The sequence below is a fragment of the Phodopus roborovskii genome, unplaced genomic scaffold (genome assembly GCF_943737965.1).
Source record: "Phodopus roborovskii unplaced genomic scaffold, PHOROB, whole genome shotgun sequence".
Classification (NCBI taxonomy): domain Eukaryota; kingdom Metazoa; phylum Chordata; class Mammalia; order Rodentia; family Cricetidae; genus Phodopus; species Phodopus roborovskii.
The window spans coordinates 9,358,421-9,374,844 of NW_026126558.1; the positions used below are offsets into that span (position 1 = coordinate 9,358,421).

General features: G+C 49.4%; 1 protein-coding gene across 1 annotated transcript; it reads left to right on the forward strand.

The window, feature by feature from the left end:
- Nucleotides 1-5,302: 5,302 nt before the first annotated feature.
- On the forward strand, nucleotides 5,303-15,787 carry Kcng4 (potassium voltage-gated channel modifier subfamily G member 4). The gene is made up of 2 exons (XM_051201605.1): nucleotides 5,303-6,049; nucleotides 14,481-15,787. Exons 1-2 carry the CDS (start codon nucleotides 5,303-5,305, stop codon nucleotides 15,246-15,248), a joined length of 1,515 nt encoding a protein of 504 aa, XP_051057562.1. The 3' UTR covers nucleotides 15,249-15,787.
- Nucleotides 15,788-16,424: the final 637 nt, after the last annotated feature.

Here is a 16,424-nt window from a genome sequence, read left to right on the forward strand (position 1 = left end):
GGGCCACACAGAGAGAACCTGTCTTGAAAAGTCAAAAACCAAAACAAATAATAGATGGTTCTATAAATCCCCAAAGCTTCTAAACAATGAAAAAAAATGATTCCCAGGGACAGGTGTTTAACATATACCTTTTCTTTCAGGCCAAGTTCGAAGTGGAGGCTAATTGACTGTTCTGTTGTTTTGTCACACTGCAGCTTCTTATCTGTGCAGATACTGCATCTGCTCCAGAGTTGGTGCCAACTGCAGACTAAATGAACACCTCATGGTCAAGACTCCCAAGGCAAGACAATAAATGTGTCCCCACAGCTTTACAAAGCAAAATACTTCTTGACATGCTGTTGTGGGTTGTAGCAAGCCGAATGGGGTATGAGAAATGCCCAAACTCAAACCCCATAGGTGTCCCAGTCTCTTGTTGCTGTGTGTGCACACTGGAAGGTGCCTTGCTACCCACAACACTGGCCTCCTGATGTGACAGTTCTCACCCCTGCCATCTGGCACACACCCACCTCCACACTATCACCATCATCACCTCCTACCCTGAGCCAACTCCTCTCCTGGAGACTGACACTGACCCAGAATTTCCTGCCATCATGTTAAGGGCACCCCTGAAACTCTAGTTTATCCCCTGGTGAGGCAGGTAATGCCTGGCAGTCCATATTCCACAGAGCCACCAACGTGATAGTGCCCGATACAGAACCCAGCTGGACTGCTCAAGAGACCACAGTGTACCTGCCCACTGCGGCCTGGGAGAAGCACTTTGTGTATCAGCTGCTGGAGGGGACAGCCATTCCAGGAAGGGAGCCTGCCTGGCTGTGCTTACCCCAATCCAGGCAGAGCAGGCTCTGCATAGATACCCTCTGGCAGTGGTATGCTATCAGGCCTATAACCACTGAGGACAGCCATGAGAGGGTCAATGTGTCCCAGGGAGAAGGGGAGGTGTTGAGAGGGAACCTGCCTAGCACTCTTAGATGTGGCTAAGCCATTCCTTTCTGAGTACTGTTCTCAGTGTTTGCCTTTTCTGGACTATACCATCACCCCAGCCACCCAAAAGAATGCCAGGGTGCAGGGCACTGCCCATGATAGGAGTACACAGTCATGATTTAACCAAGAATCCTGCCTTGGGGAGCCTTTTCTTGTCGATGCTGGAAAGCTACAAGTTCAGTGATGCCACAGAACCTATTAGCACAGGGGTTCAAGAGTTTGTCCTTCACCTGCCTCCCTAGCCCTCCACAGAACAATGCTATTCACTTGATACTGGCCAGAGCTTTTACACTATAGTAACTGGCAAGCACCATATTTGAGGAAGTCTTCTCCCTACAAAGCCAGCCATTGTCACATACCACGGATCAACAGCAGCCTCAGCCTGCACACGCTCATTGTCTGTTAGTGATGCTTGCAACACTGTAGGAAGATATGGGGATAATGCTAAGAGAGAAAACAGGCCAAAACTGCATCTGTATGGTGGTATGCCAGGGACTGTGTCCTGTACTGTGACAAATATTTCACGCACTACTCACAAAGACCACAGACCTCAAAAATCAAGTCACCTAGCTGCCCTGATACACAGAGAAGAAAGGAAACCTGCCTTGGGGTCATATAGCGGTTGCATAGCAAGCCTTTCTGGACAGTCAGGGCAGAACATAATCTTAATCCTGAGGGGGGAACACCATGGGCCACCCCCACCAAGTCTTCTCACTAGCCTGGAAGCCCCCAAGTAAGCCAGACTGGCTGGCCAGCAAGACCCAGGGACCCAGCTGTCTCTGCTTCCCCAGCACAGGGATAACGGGCATGTATTTATTACCATATGGTTTTTAAGGGATCAAGTTCAGGCAGGTCTGCAAGCTTGTGCAGCAAGCCCTTTACTGACAGAGCCTTGAATTGGGATTCTAGATTTGCATCTGTACCTCGTCTGCTCAGAGAGAACTAAGAGAGAAAGATGATGGTCTCTGGGGATGGTGGTTAACCTAATGGATTTGTGCTGGCTGGTTTTATGTCAACTTGACACATGCTAGAGTCACCTAAGAGGAAGGAGCCGCTGAGAAAATACCTCTGTAAGGCTGGGCTATAGGCAAGCCTGTTGGACGTTTTCTTAACTAGTGATTGCTGGGGGGGGGCAGCCCATTGTGGGTGGGGATATCCCCTACCTGGACCTGGTGGTCCTGGCTTTTATAAGGAAGCAGTCATGACGAAGCCAATAAACAGTGATCCTCTACAGCCTCTGGGGTGGCCGGTGGTGGAATATGCCTTTAATCCCAGCACTTGGGAGGCAGAGGCAGTTGGATCTCTGTGAGTTCAAGGCCAGCCTGGTCTACAGAGTGAGTTCCAGGACAAGCAGGACTATACAGAGAAACCATTTCTCAAAAAACAAACAACAAGAACAAAAAAGTGGATCTCCAGGGCCTCTCATCAGCTCCTGTCTCCAGGTTCCTGCCCTGTTTGAGTTCCTGCCTTGGCTTCCTTCAGTGCACTGTTACTGGAAATATGTAAGTCAAATAAACCTTTTCCTTCCCAAGTTGCTTTGCCCATGATGATTCATCACAGCAGTAGTAACCCTAACTTAGACAGGTCTAAATCAGATGGAGAACAGAAAGCCCACTCCAGGGAGAGAGACTTCTGGAGCCTGGCTTAGAGGAGCTAGAGACCTGAAGAGTCAGAGAAGGCACTAGGTCTCTGCCTTGGGCCCCAGCAGTGACCCTGATGCAGGCAGCAGGGAGGGGCAGTGGGAAGGCAGAGAAAACAGGTTGAGTCTCCAGTCCTTGCCCTGCCACCGGCCAGGTCCCTCTCCATATCTGCAGAGCCCATTCCCTGCCAGCTTCTGTCTCCTGCTCTTATCCCTCCATTCCTGTGCCAGGCCACAGGTAACTTCAGTTGCTCCTTCCAGAGAACTGAAGACTGCCAGGCTCTGATCCCCCTTGCTCCTGAACCCCCACATCAGATCCTGTCTGAATTCAGTGATGGTCCTAACCGCATACAGCTGCTAATTAGCATAATGACCTTGAACAAGCCTCTGGGGCCCTCAGAGACAGAATGGAGTCATGAAGGCCACTTGGCTGCAAAACCTTCTAAGAAAAGGAAGGACCCAGGGACAGCAAGCCCTACATTAATGTGCTCTTGCAATTTCAGCATTTGCACTCCCACTGTCCTCATTTGACAGGGGAGGAAACTGAGGCCCAGAGAGGTGAAGTGACTCACCAAGGACACACAGCAAGAAACTCGCTTGTGGCGTCTCTCCACCAGGACTGAGCTTACAGAAAAAAACTTGTGGATTTTATATCCTGGAAGCCCTCCCCTCTTTGCCCTCCCCCTGCCACTCATATACCTTTTACAAATAAGGAAACTTAAGTATGAAGGCATTAACCCACCTGCCTAAGGGCAATCATATTGGAGGCAGGAATTTGACTGCAAGCCTCTCTGTTCCTAACCTATTATGCCATCTCCCCAATATCCACCCTAGGTTCTGAGTTGGTCTGTCCCAATCTGCCAACTTCTCTCCTCACCTTAGTGTACCATAAGGTTGCAAAAGCCTGGTCCCCTGGTCCCCAGCTCCTCCAGAGCTCAGCTCCTCCTCACCCAGGAGAAAGGACAGACACTCTCCTTGCCTCCCCCATCGTTGGCAGAGCAGCCGCTGCTCCTGCCTGCTGCCTGGCTGATGGAGAGATTAATCCTAAACCCTTCCCGTCAGCACCTCCCCCCCCCCCCCCCCGCATGGACTGTGCTGGCTGTCCCCATGGGACTTGGAGCACCAAGTCCGCAGCTGAGACAGGACAACTGGCCCAGCTCCCTGCAGCATCCAGACTTTCAGCTCAGGAGGAAGGACTTCAGGGTCCTTCTAGAAAGGCACTTTGCATCCCTGCTCTTCTACAGATCCAGAATGAATAAACTTCTGCTCTTTAGAGGAGGCCAGAGAAGGACTGGACACTGACTGCCAGGGATGCTATGTTGGGAGTTGGTTTTGGTTTGTGGGTTTTTTTTACCTCCCAACTATCTGACACAAACTGTCTCTTTCCTGGACACTGAGACATGGGCTCCCCATGCCCGGCAGAGAACTGGCTGGGAACATACTTCTTAAAACAAGCGGTGAGTTGAACTTTGGAGGAACTTGCTTGTTCTGGGGTGGGATGTTCTAGAGCAGTGACTGGGCTAAACCATTTGGCAGAAGGGATGTTTGGAGTGAATTATTTTCCCCAGGTTCTGGAGGAGTTTTGCTGGCCAATTGTTAGGGAGAGCAAAGACTGCAAAATCAGATCTGCTCAGTGGAAGGAGATGGGGCAAGATCCCGGGTCTGGGCAGAACCCCAGGCTGGGAAGCTGAGTCTTGGGTTGGATTCAGATTTGCTGTGTGACCTTGGATGAGTCCCTTCAGCACTCTAGGTCTTAGCTTTTGCTCTGGAAATTGAGAAAGCTTGGAAAGAACTCCCTGGATCTCAACACACTCCTCTGTTTTGCAGGCTGTGCACCCCTCCCACTGGCTGTGTGCTATGAACCAAGTAATGCATGCAAAATAAGAGTGCACTGCGGTGCAAGTGTGAAACACAGGCCCAACTGCTCCTCACTGTCCGCCAGCATCCAGCAAGCTCTGGAATCGAAAGACACTTTTATTTCCACTAGCTCCTGATTGGAGTGCCTCTCTCAATGTAAGGTTATAGGTGCCTGGAGACAGCTCTGGCTGGAATGAATAGCAAAAGAAATGATCACATAATAGGGAGGGTGAGACATATTACAGAATTTTAAAAAAATACGTGAGCGAGCTAAAATCAAAATGCTTGTCTTAAGTGAAGCCCCTAAATAGGTCTGCCATGTAGAGAGCATTAGAAGGCTCTTTGCTCTGCAGATAAAAAAAAAACAAAAAACAAAAACAAAAACAAAAACAAAAAAACTATAGCCCAGTGAGGGGAGTAACCACTTCAAGGTCACACAGCAAGGTTGACTGAGTAAGAAAGAGTTGTCCAAAGTGGGAGGTGTCTTCCATCCTCCCAGCAGGGTCCTCTGAATGAGAGAAAACCAAGGAGTGAAACTTTCGTGGGGAGTTCCTGAGAGTCAGTTGCAAAGCTGTTGTGGTCCCCAGCATTTGGTGGCTGAATCTCCCTGACAGGAGTAGGGATGTATCCAATGAATGGCATAGTCCAAGCTGCTGGATAAACAAGAAGTAAATAGAAGATTTGGAGATGGCTGAAGCAGCTGCAGCTGCAGTACACAAATGTAACAATGTTTGTACTGCTAAGCTCATCTTCCCTTCCTTCTCTTGTTCTTCCCCTGAAGGCAGACAGGTGAGCCCATTGCTCCAGGCCCCACAGTCTGTGGAAATGCCCATGTCTTCCAGAGACCTGCGTCCTGGACACCATCACTTTGGCTCCTTCAGCCCCTTGAGCCAGCTCTGGCCTGGTCCAGAGCCTCCATCAGTCAAGGGCCTTTACTACAGCAGGGCCCGGAAGGTGGGCACCCTGGATGCCTCTCCAGAGGCCGACCTGAAGAAGGAGATCCTGGTGAATGTGGGTGGCCGGCGATACCTACTGCCCTGGAGCACCCTGGATGCTTTCCCGCTGAGCCGCCTGAGCAGGCTTCGGCTGTGTCGCAGCTATGAGGAGATCATACAACTCTGTGATGACTATGATGAGAACAGCCAGGAGTTCTTCTTTGACAGAAGCCCCAGCGCCTTCGGGGTGATTGTGAGCTTCCTGGCTGCGGGAAAGCTGGTGCTTCTGCGGGAGATGTGCGCACTGTCCTTCCGTGAGGAGCTGAGCTACTGGGGCATCGAGGAAGCCAACCTGGAACGCTGCTGCCTGCGCAAGCTCATGAAGAAGCTGGAGGAGGTGGCTGAGCTGCGCCGGGAGGAGGCTGTGCAGCGCCAGCAGCAGCGCCAGGCCTGCCACTCCGAAGTGCACACTTCGCGATGGGCCCGCAGCATGAACCAGCTGCGTGAGATGGTGGAGGACCCACAGTCAGGGCTGCCCGGGAAAGTCTTTGCCTGCCTCTCCATTCTCTTCGTGGCCACCACAGCTGTCAGTCTGTGTGTGAGCACCATGCCCGACTTCAGGGCTGAGGAAGACAAGGTGAGTGGTTGCCCATCAGGGACCATGGGGCAGCCAAGGGACACTTAGGACACCATGAAAATAGTTTTCTTTCTACCTTTCTATCTTCCTTCCTTCCTTCTGTCCTTCTTTCTCCTTCCCTCTTTCTCTCCCTCCCTTCTTTCTTCTCTCTCTCTCTCTCTCTCTCTCTCTCTCTCTCTCTCTCTCTCTTTCTTTTTTCTTCCTGAGACAGGGTCTCATGTAGCCCAGGCTGACTTCAACTTGCTCAAGGAGGCCTTAACCCTCTCGTCTTCCAGCCTCCACTGTATGAATGCTGGGATTACAGGTGTGTACCACCAAACCCTGTTTTATGTAGTCCTGGGAATTGAACCCCGGGGCTTCCTGATTGCTAGGCATGTTTTCTAAACACTGAGCTATAGCAGCAGCCCTTTTTTTTTGTTGTTGTTGTTTTAAGATTGGGCCTCATGCAGCCCAGGTTGGCCTAGAGCTCTGTATCAGGACAAGGCTAGCCTCAAATTCCTGATCCTCCTGTAGCCATCTCCTGATGGCTGGGGTGACAAACATGTGTCCCCACACCCAGTTACAGACCCTCATTTAAATAAGTAGGGGAATATGAATACTATCCTGTATGGACTATATTCATTTTTAGACACCTCACCCTGGACTATAACAGTTTCATCTTTATTGCAGGGATGGGAGCCCTTAAAATCATTACGTGTTCCTGACTCCGGTAGGAAACCCTGGATATTGACAAAGTCATGTCTGATTTGGGATGGTGGGATGACCCATCATCCACTTTCCATTTCCGGTGGTGGGGTGGAGTACTGGTCCCCACTGCTTCTCAGTTACCTCCTCAGTAAAATGGGAGACATTTCTCTGAAAGCGTACCTGTTTATTGAATTAATGTTTATCGAGCAACTACTTCATGCTAATTATTGGCCCAGAATCCACATCCCTGCACATGAGCCAACCCTGCTCCAGATGGAGACTCAACAGTGCAACATGTATTTCCTCTGACTCTAAACTGAGGAATGGATTATAGCAGAAACACTTGGTCCTTCTTTTTCTGGTTGCCTCCTCCCCCAAAGTCTTAGTGCCACCAGAAGAGAACTCAAAGACGGGGTTCTGTAGCTCCAACAAGCTAGGTGTGGCCACCTGTGTTCAACAGACTAATTAAACTAGAGTGAAAACAGAGAGGTGAGTAATCAATGTGGCCACGTTGTGGGAAGAGAAATAGAGGGGTCAGTGGTCCCCCAGTCCATCTTCGGGTTCTGATGTTTGCATTTAAATTACATTGTTACTGTCATATTAAAGTGTGTGTGTTCAGGCACACATGCCTCAGCATACGTGTGGCCTAGAGGATATGCATGTGGAGGTCAGAGGAAAACTTGCAAGAGTCTGTTCCCTCCTTCCACCCTGTGGGTCCTGGGTCATCAAGCCTGGGTCAGCTTGTCAGGCTTGGCAGCAAGTACTTTTACCCATGGGTTTTACCCAAGGAGCCATCTCACTGGTCTGAGAGTTAAGTGGAAGGCTGGAGGGATCTGCATGTGAATTTCTCCCCAGGAGACAGGCTCCTCCTAGGGCTGACACCAGGCTTAAGCCTTTTCCCCTAGTATTACTGGGCTTGTTGGGGGTTAGAGCCTGGGCCCTGGTAGCTCTAAAGTGACCTTGTCCTAGAGGAAACATTCTACCTGTGAGTAGTTTCTTACTCTTTGCTCTTTGTGGGGCCTACCACCCAGCTCCCAAATAAATACTCGGGGACTTATTCTTGCTATGAATGCCTGGACTTAGCTTAGCTTATTGCTAGTCAGCTTTTCTTAAATTACCCTGTCTATCTTTTGCCTCTGGGTTTTTACCTTTTTCTATTCTATATTCCTTTATTTTCTCCTTTTGTGACTGGTAGTATGGTTGGTAGTGTGGCTGGGCGGCAGGCTCCTAGCATCCTCCTCCCCTCCTTTTCTTTCTCCTCCCTTTCCTCTCTTTCTCCTATTTATTCCATCTGCCTCGCAGCCCCACATATCCCTCTCCTACCTACCTATTGGCCATTCAGCTCTTTGCTAGACCAATCAGGTATTTTAGATAGGCAAAGTAACACAGCTTTACAGGGTCAAACAAATACAACATAAAAGAATGCAACACATATTTGCATCATTAAACAAATGTTCCACAGCATGAACAAATTGTAACACATCTTAAACTAATATTCACAACCCTGTGCACTCCTACCTTCTCTTTGCATAGAGCTGTGAAGCATCAAGTACCCCAGGAACCAGATGGTCTGTGTGCTAGTTTGCTTTCTGTTGCTGGGATAAACATCCTGATCAAACACAAGTTGGAGAGGAAAGGGTTTGTTTGGCGCCCCCTTCCAGATCTCAGGTCATCAGTAAGGGAAGTCAGAGCAGAAACCTGAGCAAGAACCTGAAGTAGAAACCACAGAGGAGAGCTACTGCTCAATGAGCTTTCTTACACAGTCCAGGACCCTGTCTACAGATGGTGCCACTCACAGTAGACTGGGCCCTCCTACATAGATTAGCTTGCCAAGAGGCCAATCTGATCAAGGCAATTCCTCAATTGAGACTTTAATCTTAGAGTTTCTTGGCTTTGTAAAGTTGACAGTTGAAGAGTCTCAAAAATGAAATAGGAGCCTGCACTTGTTAGGAAGGTGGCTGAAGAGCTTGAAACTAGAACTAGACAGTTTCCTAAGGAAGAACATTGCTTCTCTCCAATTTTACAGTACAACTCTGTTATCATTTGACTCTCCATCTATATAAGATTATAATAGACAAAGGAGGCAGATTTAAAACACACACACTTCTGCACTCACATCACATGCACACACATGTATACACACACACACACACACACACACACACACACAAACATGTTGCTTCCTTACAGATTTGCCCCCACACACACAATACAGTAGGACCATTCCAGTTAGAGAACCAGCATATGCCTTACACATAATAAGTTCTCCACAAATCCAAATATGTGTTTCATCTGACTGACCAATGTTTTTTTCCAAAAGAATAAGATATATAGCACTCAAGTCTTCTTTTGAACAGCTGGCCCCTGCCTGCAGTTGCAATCAGGAGCTCCCTCTGACCCCACCAGTCTTTAGCACAGAACAAGAAGTGGAAACACCTGCTTGCCTGTGGGAATATCTACAATGTGGATTTTGCCCCTGAAGATTAGGGCAGAGTAAACAGTGTCCTTACCCAGGTCAAGGACACCAGGTTGCAGCTGCTGAAGAATCACACTTGGTCTTCACACATGTGTCCTCCCACTTCTGGTGAGAAGACAGTGTGAGGAGCCAGGAGCTTCCCTGGGCAGAGGGGTGGGGGCATTGCAGGGCCTAATGCTTTGAAAATTACAGAGTACAGACCCAAACAGGGCCACTGTGGAAATCAAATTAGGTGCAGGTCACCAGTTTGAAGTCCTGGGCATCCCAGAGCTGTCCCTGAGAAACTGGCAGCTGTGACCCATGGGACAAGAGGGATTCTTGCCCAGGGGAAGCCACAATGTCCTAGTACTTACTCTGGTGGAGCCACTTTGTACAGGTTTCCCTAACACATCCCGAGGAGCACGGCTTCTGGAGGGTCTATGCTCATATTGGGGATTATAATTCAGAGAGCCAGGGAGGCTGAGGCCAGACAATCTTAGGATCTTTGTTCTTTCAAGACAGTGTCTCCAACATTTACATAAAAAGCAGTGTTCTCTCTAGTACATGCTTTGTATTTCTTATTTGTCCTTAGGGAACAGCAGGCAGGCAGAGAGCGGCTCTATTTAGCCAGCGAGCTGTTAAGGCTGGCCAGCTTATTCTGAGGAGAGGCATAGGGCATGGTGAATTAATGACACTTTGAGGACCTCAGACCCTGGAGATGTGACCTATGGAAACCCAGATTCCTTTGCCTTATCACAGTTGCCATTTGGCTGTGCTGTGCTTGCTGGCTCATTGGTAGATTGGTTGATGACCTTTGTGGTGTTTCCACTTTCCAGCCAGGGGCTGAAGCTCAGTTGGTAGAGTGCTTGCCCAGCCTGCACAAAGCTTTGATCTTAGAAGTGCATAAACATGGTGTGGTAGCACACTCCTCTAATCCCAGCCCCAGGAAGGTGGAGGCAGGAGGATCAGAAGTTCAAGGTGGTCTTTGGCTACAGAGAGAATGTGGAATTGTGTGTTCATTTCTGTATGTGTATTTTCATTCCGTTTGGGTGTGTAAATAACATAGGTGTGAACTTGCTGAGTCTTAAGATTGAGTTTAGCCCCTTAGAGGAGCTGCCAGGTGGTTCTTTGCAACCCAGTCCAGCAGGTAGGTCTCTGTGTGTGTGTGTGTGTGTGTGAGAGAGAGAGAGACAGACAGACAGACAGACAGACAAACAGACAGACAGACAGAGACAGAGAAAGAGGACAACTTTCTGGAGCAATTCTTCCCCTTCCACCATGTGGGTCCAGGCAGGTTGTCAAGCCATTTTGCCAGCCCTCCTTTTTCTTTTAATCACAGTTTGCAGCTACACACATTGAAACTTCTAAAAAAAAAAAAAAAAAAAAAAAAAAAAAAAACCACCCCTACAACCCAACCCTTGTCAATCTAGAAGTTCCCTTGGGCCCTTCCCAGTCAACCCAGGGTCCCCTGAGCAGCTGATTTGGTGGTTGGAGGCCTGGAGGAGAGCCTCACCTCGTCCCCAATGTTGCCTCTGGCTTGCTGGGCCCTACATGCCTGTGTGGTGCTTCCATTCCTCCTCAGCCTGGCTCCCCTTGACTTCAGTCATGTGCAGTGCTTCCCTCACGACCACCAGGGACAAGGTACACGGCACAGAGGCTAATTCCTCCTCTTTGCCTGGAATTAGGGGGCATCCCCAAACCAGATTTTTCTGTGCCCAAATCCAGAAAGATGAGAACAATATGGACCAAAGTACCCCATCAGCCAGAATCTTCCTCAGAGAGAGAAAAGTGTTTTGTGTTTTCCTTCTTCTCCCCTTCCTCCAAATTTTGGCAGGGCTGGATTGTAAATCACATCCTTAGCTGGAGCCCATACATCTGTCTCTGTGTCCCAGCATGGCTGCAGAGATGCCAGCTCCAGGCTGGTTAGGATTCAGGGCAGAGCAGGATGCAGGTGGAGTGACTAGGCAGAGCCAGTCTGCTGCAGTGCAGGGAGGCCGGCAGCCCAGACCCAGGGAGGGAGGACAGGGTGTACATGGCTTGAATAGGCAAACACCAGCACCAGAGGCAGAAGCTCAGCCTGCTGGGGCCTGCTGGGCCCTCCGGAGTCACCCTCCCCAGTTGCTGGTCACTGATCTGGAGATGGTGTTCTCTGGGCTCAAGACTCTTTAGAGCCAAGGAAAATTCCCAGACAGCAGCAAGAAACATACTTTGTAGGAAAGGCAACTCAGAGTCTAGGTCCTCTGGGGGCTCCAAAGCAAAGGGGAGATTTCCCCCAAGATCCCATGCCTGAGCTTGGGTTCAAGACTTTGGGTTTGTGATAGACCCAAGAATCTATTTGTAGCTGGCACTCTGGGGGATTCTGGTTGTGTTTCACCCTCTTCATCAAAAACTGGAAGCCAGGGACAGGTAGGGACCACTTCCAGACTGCACAGCAGGTTTGCAGAATACCTGGAGTATCCAGACCAGGATGCTGATGCAAACCTCTCAGGAAGCTCTCTTAGTGAGTTGGAAAATGTTTTTCTACTTCCTATAGAATGTTAGTTTTCTGCTAACCAAGTAGGGCAGCATCTGTGACAGTGTGTCATATGTTTATCTCAGGAAGCCCTCTTAGTGAGTTGGAAAATGTTTTTCTACTTCCTATAGAATGCTAGCTTCCTGCTAACCAAGTAGGGTAGTATCTGTGACAGTGTGTCATTTGTGTATCTACTGGGTTCAGCATCCTCATTACTGATAGACATGATTCCATCCTTTACAGCTGTCCTTTAGGGCAATGACCCCTGTACGTCCAGGGAGGACCAATAACTTCCTGAGTGAGTGAGTGTTGATTGGGCCATGCACACTCAGGGCTTCATCTCAATGACATCTTTTTGCTCTGGCCCTGAAAGGGACCAGACAGAAGTCATGGAGAAATCTTCCTAGTCCTGGGCAGGCCAACAAAGCTTGGGGTGGTCTGTTAATTTTCTTTTTTTCTGATGGACAGACAAAAACATTTCAATTCAGGAATCCACTGGGCTTGGACACTGGAAGCAATTTCTTTTTCCACTTCAGAGCATTTAAATCTAAAACCTCACAGTTGGCAACATTTTGCTTTGTCCATGGACACATGGCTCTGTCATATATTTGCTTGTTTTCCAGGCTGTTTACATGCATGTGTGTGCTTGAGAGCGTGTGTGTGTGTGTGTGTGTGTGTGTGCATGTGTGAATTCATGTTTGTGCATCTATGAGTGTGTGTATGTGTGCACGTGCACACACATATATGTAAAATATTTGAACCAAGTTCCCAACATTAGGCTCATCCATGTGCTTCTGATAAATTCTACTACTCAAGCTAAAAACCTATGTCAACTAAATTAGAGTCTCTAGGGGCAGTCTTGAGGGTGAGGTCTTTTGTAGCTACCCAGGTGGTCTGACATTCAGTCAAGGCTGAGGGATATATATATCCAGTAGAATCTTGCTTAAATGCAGATTATGCATCTGGTAGTGGTGGAGGTTGGGTGGGGTTTTGGTTAAGGACCATGCCAAGGAGCAAGGGGATACTGAGATATATCAGGAGCCAGGAGTCAGAAGTGGGGAACACATTGTTGATCCTTGTGGCCAGGAGAGAGCAGCTGGACAAAGGGTTGTGATCACCACTTTTAAAGGCTAGACTGCAGCCTCAGGACCCTCTGTCTAGCGACTTTCTGCCTCCAGAACCATGTCTGCTTGTCCAGTCCAGAGCCTACCTCAAGTGGGCCTTAGTCCATTTTGTAGAATGAAGGAATTGCAGTTGTGGATAAAGACGTGACAAGGCAATCAATAGTGACTAAGAGACCTAGAGTGGGATAGGACAGGACCATCTATAGGTAGTGAACACACGACTGTGACCCAGTTCCTGGAGTGTAAGATGTGGCCACACCCTCTGTGCACAACATGTCTGTGTGGCTTACAGGACAGCACCAGAGCTGCATGCATCCCTAAGCAAAGCTTATGTCAGTGAAAGTGAAGGTTGACTGCTATAATCAGGAGGCCCAGGACAGGTAGCTTTATTTATAAGACAGGGTTTCTCTGTGTAGCTTTGGGGCCTATCCTGGAACTAGCTCTTGTAGACCAGGCTGGTCTCCAACTGACAGAGATCCACCTGCCTCTGCCTCCTGAGTGCTAGAATTAAAGGCATGTGCTACCTTTAAACAAAATGGAAGCTGCTTTTTCTCTTCTGTATCAGTGAGGGAGTTAAATGAGCTGGCAGCTTCTAGTCTACTTACCATTTCATTCTTTGGTTCTCTGTTGCAGGCCCCTTTAATGTTCTGGTACCAGGAAAGGAGTCAGTGTAAGGAGCTTGCAGCTCTGTCTGATGCCCTTGTCCCAGCAAAGCACCTTCCATAAGTGGCAAGCATTTGGCCATATCTAGCTGTAATGGAAGCAGGAAATCCTGGTTTCCACCAGGTTGATCTGCCATGTGTGAAGCTAAAACCTAACAACCACACAGTGGACAGCTCAGCCCACAGGGCACAGAAAAATCAAACTGTGCTTCCATGGCAGTGGTTCTCAATCTGTGGGTCACAACCCCTTTGGGGGGTCGCATATGAGATATCCTGCACATCAGATAGCAGCCAAATGGGCAGTAGCAAAATTATAGTTGTGAAGCACCAACAAAAATAACTTTATTTGGGGGTCAGCACAACATGAGGAAGTGTATTAAAGGGAACAGCTTTAGGAAGGTTCAGAACCACTGCTCTAGGACCTGGGAAGATGGCTTTGTTGGTTAATATTTGATTTGCAAGCACAAGGACCTGAGTCAAAGTATTGGAATCACATTAAAAAGCTGGGTGTCATGGCATGCACCTGTAATCCCAGCACTGGGGAAGTAGACAGAGGCAGATCTCTGGGGCTCGCTGGCCAGCCAGCCTAGCACACTTGGCAAGGCCCAGGCCAGTAAGAGACCTTGTCTCAAAAGAAAAAACAAAAATCCCATAAAACAAGGTGGACAGAATCTGAAGAATAATAGCCCCACTTGTTTTCTGACCAACACACACACACACACACACACACACACACACAGAGAGAGAGAGAGAGAGAGAGAGAGAGAGAGAGAGAGAGTACACCTAGGAAGACTGTTCAGAGGGAAGCCATTTCTTCACATCCCAGAGAGCCACCATGGAACTACTTCTCCATGTCTACTCCACCATGGCTGGCTATCCCTCTGAAACCATGAGCCCAGATAAATTCTTCCTCCTTTGAGCCATTGGGCTGTTGTGCCAGGGTTTGAGGAAAGCTGACTAACCTGTTGCTTCTATGGCTCTCTCACCCCAGGGAGAATGCACGAGAAAGTGCTACTACATCTTCGTGGTGGAGACCATATGTGTGGCCTGGTTCTCACTGGAGTTCTGTCTGCGTTTTGCCCAAGCCCGGAACAAATGTCAGTTCTTCCGTGGGCCCCTGAACGTCATTGACATTCTAGCCATCTCTCCATACTATGTGTCGCTCGTGGTGTCTGAGGAATCTCCGGAGGCAGGAGAGAGGCTGAGTGGCAGCTCTTACCTGGAGAAAGTGGGGTTGGTGCTGCGTGTTTTGCGGGCACTACGTATTCTTTATGTGATGCGCCTTGCCCGCCACTCTCTGGGGCTGCAGACACTGGGCCTCACCGTGCGCCGCTGTGCCAGGGAGTTTGGCCTTCTGCTGCTCTTCCTGGGTGTGGCGGTCACCCTCTTTTCCCCTTTAGTCTACGTGGCTGAGAATGAGTCCGGAAGGGTCCTAGAGTTTACCAGCATCCCTGCGTCCTACTGGTGGGCCATCATCTCCATGACCACAGTGGGCTATGGGGACATGGTCCCTCGCAGTGTTCCGGGCCAGATGGTGGCCCTGAGCAGCATTCTTAGTGGTATCCTCATTATGGCCTTCCCAGCTACATCCATCTTTCACACCTTCTCCCACTCCTACCTGGAGCTGAAGCGAGAGCAGGAGCAGATCCAGGCCCGACTCCGGCGTCTTCAGAACACAAACTCAGCCAGCGAAAGGGAGCTCCTGAGCGATGTGGATGATCTGGTCCCTGAGGGCGCCTCCCCCATCCGCTATGTGTAACTCCTACAACCTTAGGAATGCGCAATAAGTTCAACCCATCCCATGACTGAGACAAGCTCCTGAACCTCTCCTCTCTGGTGGACCATCTGTGAGAGTGTCCCCAGAATACTGACTGACTTCCAAAGCAGGAAAGGTGCCAGGCCATACGGCCATGGGTGTGATCCTGGGCACATCCCTTGTCCTTTCCCTGGCTCCTTGCCAGATACTGGGCACAGCCCATCTTGGCAGGCTGGGTCAGTGTCCCTGTATTCTTTTCCCTTTCTTGCAGACTGTGTTATTCCACCCTGGTTTCTGGATGCTCTTTGAACTGACCACCACTAATAGCCAAATACAGAGTCTGCAGATTTCCATCTTCTCCCCCCAGACTCCTTGTCCTGGTCCATGCCACCCCTGGGAATCAGAGAGCTCTAGCACTGAGACCTGCTCAAAGCTCCATGCATCCTGCAAGGCTTCCAGGAGGATTGTGTGCTGTCTTAGTTTCTGCTGCTGCCAACTGAACTTCCAGATGCAGCAGAAGCACCCACTGCTCTAGCAGCTCTGAGCTGGCCACTATAGCAAATCCTGTCAGAGTCTCATGGCAGCAAGCCTGCTGTCGCCTATGATACACCTGGAGACTTGGGCTGTGGAGCCACCTGCAAGTGCCCAGTTGGCCAGCTGGACTCTTGGTGGACTCTTTAGTTATGCAGCTCTTAGCCTTAACAGGGAGACTCTGAGAACTGTACAACATCCTTTCAGAGAACAATAGTACCAGGAGAAACCACAGCTTTCTGTGCTCAACTAAACATTACTGACATAACTCAGCAGGGCAGTCTTAGGCCTGCCTGGTTCTAGCTCCCCACATCTGACCCCCACTGATGGAGGCTGAGAATTCCTGGTGTCTGTGTGTCCATGTATCCACATGCTCATCTATCAGCAGACTCAGCTCTTGGATCCACAGAGGAGGCAGCAAGCTGTGAACAAGACATCCAGAGACCAACAAGAAAGAAACAGAGACTTCTGAGCAGCCAGTGCCCCAAAGCTTCCCAAGGTATGGGGTCTAGTGTTGAGGGGCACTTGTGGGACCAGAGCTGTAAGGAGGTGATGGACCTCAGAGCCTTACAGAAGACAGCCTGTGGCTGTACTGGGGTGAGGATGAGGATGACAGCCCAAACTGAAGTGGGAGTGACATCCATCCAG

What these genes read in the sequence shown, in the direction of transcription:
- Kcng4 (XM_051201605.1), top strand. Translation starts at nt 5,303, where the DNA reads ATGCCCATGTCTTCCAGAGACCTGCGTCCTGGACACCATCACTTTGGC. An exon ending in TCAGGGCTGAGGAAGACAAG is followed by an intron (nt 6,050 to 14,480) that starts GTGAGTGGTTGC and finishes CTCTCACCCCAG; the next exon opens with GGAGAATGCACGAGAAAGTG.